Here is a 6,669-nt window from a genome sequence, read left to right on the forward strand (position 1 = left end):
TGTGTCCTCACCTACACCAGGGTCACAGTTTCCCAATAACACGTTTGCCGTTCGAGCTCAGTCACCTCCACAGGCCTCTTCCCCAACCTCCAGCAGCTCCACCCCAAGTCCAATTCAGAATCCAGTAGCCTTTCTGAGTTCTGTCCTCCCGTCCTTAACCCCAAGTCAGCCCACAAACTCAATGGGATTACCCAAAGGAGCTCCGTCGGGGTAAATATTTCCTAACCTAGTACAAATCCTAAACTGCTTACCTGACTTACCCTAATGTAATAATGCTGTTAAATTTGTTTGAATAGGTTCCAAAAGAAGGCACCTAAAGGACGGTTCCAGTCAGCTGAGCACATTAAAGGAAACAAAGAATTTCTCTTGCAGGAAATTGAGAATAAGCTCCGGTTTAAAGACAACACTTCACATTTTGCACATCAACAGGTAAAGGTTGATTTCCAGATCTACAGCTTTGACTGATCCGTCCGTGTTACACTTGGTTGCAGTGATGAACTACTGAAAGTGTTAAAAAAAAGAATATCTTGTTTTAGCAAATGTTTACAATCCTTATCACAGTGCAAATAGTAGGTCAACTTACCTAGTTGACCCTTCTCTTTTATCTCCCTGCTGGCTCAGATGGTAGACATTTGGGTTTTGTGCTTTTAATACTAACTACATACAGTATTAAGTAATTTGTAGTCATTTATTTAATTTTTTGGTAATGCAAACGCATAACATATGTTATCATGACCAAAAGCCACAAAATAAAACTTAATCCCTGAAGCTAACCCACAGGCTTTGAATAACTAATGCAGTTCTGTAGAGCTACACAGTAGCCATCATTCCCTCCCCGGTCATCCATCAGTGTGCCTGTGTGTCATTGTAGCATAACAACGTATGCATGTAAGTAACTTAGTAGCTTGTTCCATTAATACGTGTATGTGTGTACAGTTTGCGTGCCGTTGTTTGTGTTCATCATCCATACCTATCCTCTCATAGAAGCTGAATAATGAGGGGAAAACAGCGAGCAGACCCCTTGGACCAAACATTGCTGCTACTGTCATTAACTATGATGAGGTACAAGGCTCCTTCTGTACGAAGCACTGCTTTGCTCAAGGCTGTATGACACAATAAATTGTTCAGGTTCCAGACTATTGGTATACTCATACTCATCTAAACACTACGGGTAAATAGTAACTAATCAAGCACTGATCCTGCTGTTCACTAATATATAACCTGCATAAAAATTCCATAGTATTGAAGTTATTCAAGCTAATCAAATGTTGTAACTCAATGTTTTTTAATCTCTTTATCTTAACTGACTTTATGGCTTTCGACTAAAAATGGCCTCTTTTACATGTCTCTGTAGACTCCTCTTATTTGTTGGTCTTATTTACCACACGTTACATGAAATTTTCCCTGAAATCATTCACATCATTTAAGAGGTTCCTAATGTTCTATGACAATTTCATTTGTCTTTGTGCCTACACACAGAGAGAGACAAAACAGCTACAGATTAAAAGTGTAGGCTGTTGTTAAGTTTAGTCTTTATCTGTTCTCTGTTTTACCCTCAGCCTTGATTTGTTTTGTCAGTTGAGCAAATGTGTCATTAACCAGGACAGGTGCTCTGAGATGCCAGTGCATGACTTGCTTCGTTGTGATGTTTCAAGTCCAGGACTGTACATTTCAGACAGATCTAGTCCTTGATGGGGTCACAAACACAGAATATAGAGGCTGATGAGCATCATTTGAAAGAAACACTCACTATGAACACGACTAGTTTATTATATTTACCTTTTTTTGCTACAAGACTTATTTTAGATCTTATTTTAGTTAGTAGTATTTTAGTAGAGGCCAAACTCAATCAAAGTTTAATTGTCTTGGTTTGTAATTAATTATTTAATCGAAATGTCTTTTATATGTGACAATCCTATAAATTTCCCAGCAGTTTTTCAAACACAGGACACAGTTCCAAGTCCTAGTAAAGTACAACTCATTTGCAGCAGTACAAACAGTGATTGATTTGCAGTAGCTTTTAGCAGTGTGCAAGCTAACGTTTTCAGCTCTCTGGACTTTGAGCGAAAACTAAAACGATTCAGATTTCAGATGAACTTTGTGAACGTTTACTGTAGTCCTGCAACCAAACATGATACACAAGTGGTTAATTCATGACCCCTCTCAAGGACCCCGGTGAACAGTTGCACGTTGTGTGCTGCACATGAATATTGCATATGGTATTATGCCTCATACTGTATGCATATTATGGTATTGATTAATATGTATTGAAGTTTGAAGAGATATAATGACAGATGGTGCATGGAGCAGCAGGCACTGACTCTACGTGTGGTGTGGTTGTAATATTTTTCTCTTTGCAGGAGTACAAAGTGTCCAACTTTGAGCAGAGGCTCATGAGCGAGATCGAATTTCGTTTGGAACGAACTCCAGTGGAGGAATCGGATGATGAGATTCAGCATGATGACGTACCTTCTGGGAAATGTATTGCACCTATTTTTGACAAGAAGCTGAAGAACTACAAGGCTATGGAGGGTGTGCCTGTGACTTTCTCCTGTAAAGTTTTGGGAATCCCACCTCCCAAGGTAAGATAATGAAGCAGAGACCCTGTACAAATGACAACAATGGTTTTCCTAACATTCCTCAAAATAACATCATCATCATCATCATCATCATGTGTGTGGATCTGCTCAGGTTTACTGGTTCAAGGACGGAAAGCAGATCTTAAGGCGGAATCTCCATTACAAGAAGATAAGAGAAGGTGACGGAACTTGTTCCCTCCACATAGAAGTCACAACCAGCGATGATGATGGCAACTATACCGTCATGGCAGCAAACCCACAGGTAAGGCATCACTATTTGGTTCACTCTCTTCATTTTGAATTTAAAATTGCCAAAATCTGATTTCTATCTATTTACAAACAGGGGCGAATTAGCTGCTCTGGACATTTAATAATCCAAACCGGACCTCCTCGAAATCGCCTGGCACCAATTCACCCTCTTAGGTAAGCAAATTATGTTTTATGTATCACAGGCCAACATAAATATAATTCAACACGACATTTCGGTAGAAAACGTTGTATTTTTAAGTGTATTCTTGTGCCCTGCCCAGGGTACGAGCCCGCATTCAGGAAGTTGAAGGTGAGCCGACACAAGAGCGCTTTTTCCAACCTCACTTCCTTCAGGCTCCGGGTGACTCGCTGGCACACGAGGGAAAGCTATGTAGGCTAGACTGTAAGGTGGGTACAACAGTATGAGCACTAACATAGCATTGCTTTTTGACTTACCTCACTGTTGCCTTCCAGGTGAGTGGACTGCCCAATCCAGAGCTGATGTGGTTGGTCAACGGGAGGCCAATCTATCCAGATCTTTACCACAGGTTGCTGGTACGAGAAAACGGCGTTCATTCCCTGGTGATTGACCCTGTGAAGAAGAATGACGGCGGCACGTACACCTGCATCGCGAGCAACAAAGCAGGACAGAGCTCCTTTAGTCTAGACTTAAAGGTTGTTGGTAAGGACTGGCTCAATGTCCTTGATTTTAGACGGCATAAAAATTAAACTGACCATTTCTTAGTTTTCCTCAAAGTGTTATGCTGTCTTTTATATTCAGTTAAGAATTCACAGTAACAACTCTCCATTTTAGCAAAAGAGATGAAGCACCCACCTCAGTTTGTGGAGAAGTTGCAGAACATGGGTATTCCTGAGAGAACTCCGGTCAGGCTAGAGTGTCGGGTGGTGGGTATGCCTCCCCCTGTCATCTTTTGGAAGAAGGACAATGATTCCATTCCTAAAACTAAAGATAGATTTAGGTCAGTTACTGTGTCAGTACCACTTATTAAAGTTCAACCTGCCAATGTCCATTTGCATGAATTCTTGACTATCTATTTATTTCAGCATGACCCAGGATGCCACAGGTTATGTGTGTCTTCTTATCCAACCAACTACAAAAGATGATGCTGGCTGGTACACTGTGTCAGCAAAAAATGAGGCTGGAATTGTTTCCTCTACCTGCAGACTTGATATATATGGTAAATATTCTGCATAGCCTGATACAGAAATGTGCCTCATTGTTAGTACTTTGCTCTGGGTAGTAATACTAGCTGTCTGCTGCTACTTCAGCGCAGTGGCATCAGAGCATCCCAGCACCCATGAAGACAACTCAGCGCACTGGCAGTCGCTATGCCGCTCTGACCGTCCAGGGGCTGGACATCAAGTCAGCTTTCCCCACGTCAGAGACGAGCCCCATCCTGTTCTCCAGCTCCCCACCTGAAGCCATGCTGGAGAGTGAGGAGCTGTGAGTTGCTGTCTCCCAGCAGGATGCAGTGCCTCCCTGAGGTTAAAAACCAGTACGGCACGTAGGGCAGAGAATGTCTTTTTCTAAGCAGATTGTCATGTGTTGATTTGGATGAAAGGATACATTCAGAGTAGGTGAGTGGCAGAAAGTAATTGCATTAAAGCTATCAGCAGTGATAGCAGGTTTGTCACCATTCCTGTTTGCTAGAGTCACTTGCGGAAAAAAAATGCAGATTTTTAAAGTCTTAGCTCATGAGCCAGGGGTGGAGTTGAGTTTTGTTCTGACAGATTTGAATGATATATCGTTATTTTCTACGTTGTATTTAATCAACTACAGTGGTGAGGTTGTTCATGAATGATGCTGATCTTTTTTTTCTGAATAGTAAGTATTTCTCTCTGTGTGGTAAAATAACCACAATAATATACAGATACAGTGGCTTCAGCACATGGAATTCTGAAATGATCTTCTTTTGATAAATTAGCCATCAAGAAAACACAAAATAAATCTTCAAAATATTCAGAACAAATCCAGGTTTTAAATTATGATGATATGATTTTTTTTAATATTATATATATATATATATATAAAATATGTACAGTACATTGATTCCTTTGGGTTTACGGCTTTGGGAGGGCTTGGGGGTGCAGACATTGTGGCTGGTTGGCTCAGTGGACAGTAGACAACTGTGAAAGTGTGGGCCTGTGTTTAATCCCCAAACTGGGCACAGGTGAAAGATGTGAGGGCATATCATTAAGGGGGTTCTTTAGCTCCTCCCCCCTACCATAATTTTAAAGTCTGAATTACTGGCTAGCCTATAAGAAAAGAAAAAGAAATTGGTACCACTGGTACTTAACATATGAGTACTAATACTAATACCAGTGGTACCAATATTATTACAGGTACTTCAGCTAGTAAAAGTTACTAACTTTTCTTAAAGAGCGTACTAGCAAAACTAGCAATACTGGTACCACATATAAAAATAATATGTCACAGTTGTCTTGGAAAGCAGGGCAATTAAACCTGGGTCTCCTGCACCACCGTCAGAGAACTTACCCCTGGACAAAGGGCCACTGTGGCTGCAGGTCTTTCTTCCAACCTATCCAGAACACACTGACTGACCAATCAACTGTCTGAAGACTCATAGCAGTTGATTAATTAAGGCAAGTCAGGTGTACTGCTACTTGGTTGGAACAAAAACCTGCATCCACAGCTGCCCTTTGTGGACCTAGTTGCCCACCCCTGCCCTAGATTATACTGCCCTGGACAACATGCTCCATGTTCTTCACAAGAAAAGAAAATATCTTACAAACTGTCACAATTGAGCAGACGTGTTCTATAGGAGAAGTGACCTGAAATGACTTTAGTTGTTATATGTCACCAGCACACTGCACAGATAGACCATATGAAAACAACCATCTGATTTCCCTGTGTTAAGGACAGAAAACCACTGCCTAAGTGGAACAGATTATCACAGCCTCCACTTGCCAGCCACAAACATCTGCAAAACCAAATGGAGCCACTGCATCTGTGTTAGGATCTACAGTTTCTACATGTTTATATTTGGGAGGTTATTGTTGATAGTTAGAAGAATAGAAACAGAATATTAAAACATGTGAATGTGGTATTTATATCAGCAGATTTCCCAGCCCGAAATAATTCTTTCTACACTGAACCAAATGACTTCTTTTTGTCCATCACCTGTCCACAGAGTGCATGTACGCCAAATGGAATATTGTATGATATTGAACGACTATCTCCAAGCCATGGTTAAAGTATTGATTTCATTTGTAGTGAAAACCACTGAAACACTTTAGTTTTATATGCTACCACGTGTTGTCATTCATTTTGTTTAGGACTCATCTACTATGAAAAGTCTTTCAAATAAGTTGAATTCAGATGGAAAATCTGGTAGCGTCGCTTCTGCAGATGACACATAAACACCAGAAGCATCCGGCAGAGGATTTTACTATGATTTGAATCAGTGGGAAAACATACTGGGGTTTGAGAGCACATTCAACACATGGAAAGTTGCACATTGTAAAATAGCTATGTCCTAATATAATAAAGTTATATTTATTCACATGATGTGTGATGTTTCTTTTTTGAAGCAGGCTGCACATACAAAAACTAAAGTTAATCGTACTGCTGCTACAGTGGAAATACTAGTTGATGTCACAATAATTTGAGTTTTGAAAAATGACTGAAGGTTAGTATTTAACTACTGAAATGACTAACCTTTTAAAGAGCCAAACGTCTGTCATCATAGAGCGATTGTTTTGGTCAATCACAGCACTATTAGCTTAAACTGATGCCCAGTACAAAACAGTGTAGTTGCTCGGCAGCCAATTAAGCATGGCTAATCAGTCTAATTAGAGG

The 6,669-nt window shown here is 40.4% G+C and overlaps 1 protein-coding gene across 2 annotated transcripts in view; it reads left to right on the top strand.

Annotated features, from left to right (window-relative positions):
- mypn (myopalladin) overlaps nucleotides 1–6,373 on the top strand; it is a 17,404-nt gene extending 11,031 nt beyond the window's left edge. For both annotated transcript variants that reach the window (XM_025060542.1, XM_025060541.1), the window contains exons 10-20: nucleotides 1–210; nucleotides 297–429; nucleotides 985–1,062; nucleotides 2,361–2,582; nucleotides 2,692–2,841; nucleotides 2,923–3,002; nucleotides 3,110–3,236; nucleotides 3,303–3,510; nucleotides 3,643–3,808; nucleotides 3,894–4,027; nucleotides 4,119–6,373. The exon at nucleotides 1–210 is cut by the window's left edge and continues 918 nt beyond it. In XM_025060542.1, coding sequence (XP_024916310.1) covers nucleotides 1–210; nucleotides 297–429; nucleotides 985–1,062; nucleotides 2,361–2,582; nucleotides 2,692–2,841; nucleotides 2,923–3,002; nucleotides 3,110–3,236; nucleotides 3,303–3,510; nucleotides 3,643–3,808; nucleotides 3,894–4,027; nucleotides 4,119–4,297 — 1,687 coding nt within the window. In that variant the 3' untranslated portion in view covers nucleotides 4,298–6,373. The remainder of the gene's footprint in view (nucleotides 211–296; nucleotides 430–984; nucleotides 1,063–2,360; nucleotides 2,583–2,691; nucleotides 2,842–2,922; nucleotides 3,003–3,109; nucleotides 3,237–3,302; nucleotides 3,511–3,642; nucleotides 3,809–3,893; nucleotides 4,028–4,118) is intronic.
- The last annotated feature ends 296 nt before the right edge of the window (nucleotides 6,374–6,669 follow it).

The sequence above is a fragment of the Cynoglossus semilaevis genome, chromosome 12, assembly GCF_000523025.1.
Source record: "Cynoglossus semilaevis isolate Cse_v1.0 chromosome 12, Cse_v1.0, whole genome shotgun sequence".
Classification (NCBI taxonomy): domain Eukaryota; kingdom Metazoa; phylum Chordata; class Actinopteri; order Pleuronectiformes; family Cynoglossidae; genus Cynoglossus; species Cynoglossus semilaevis.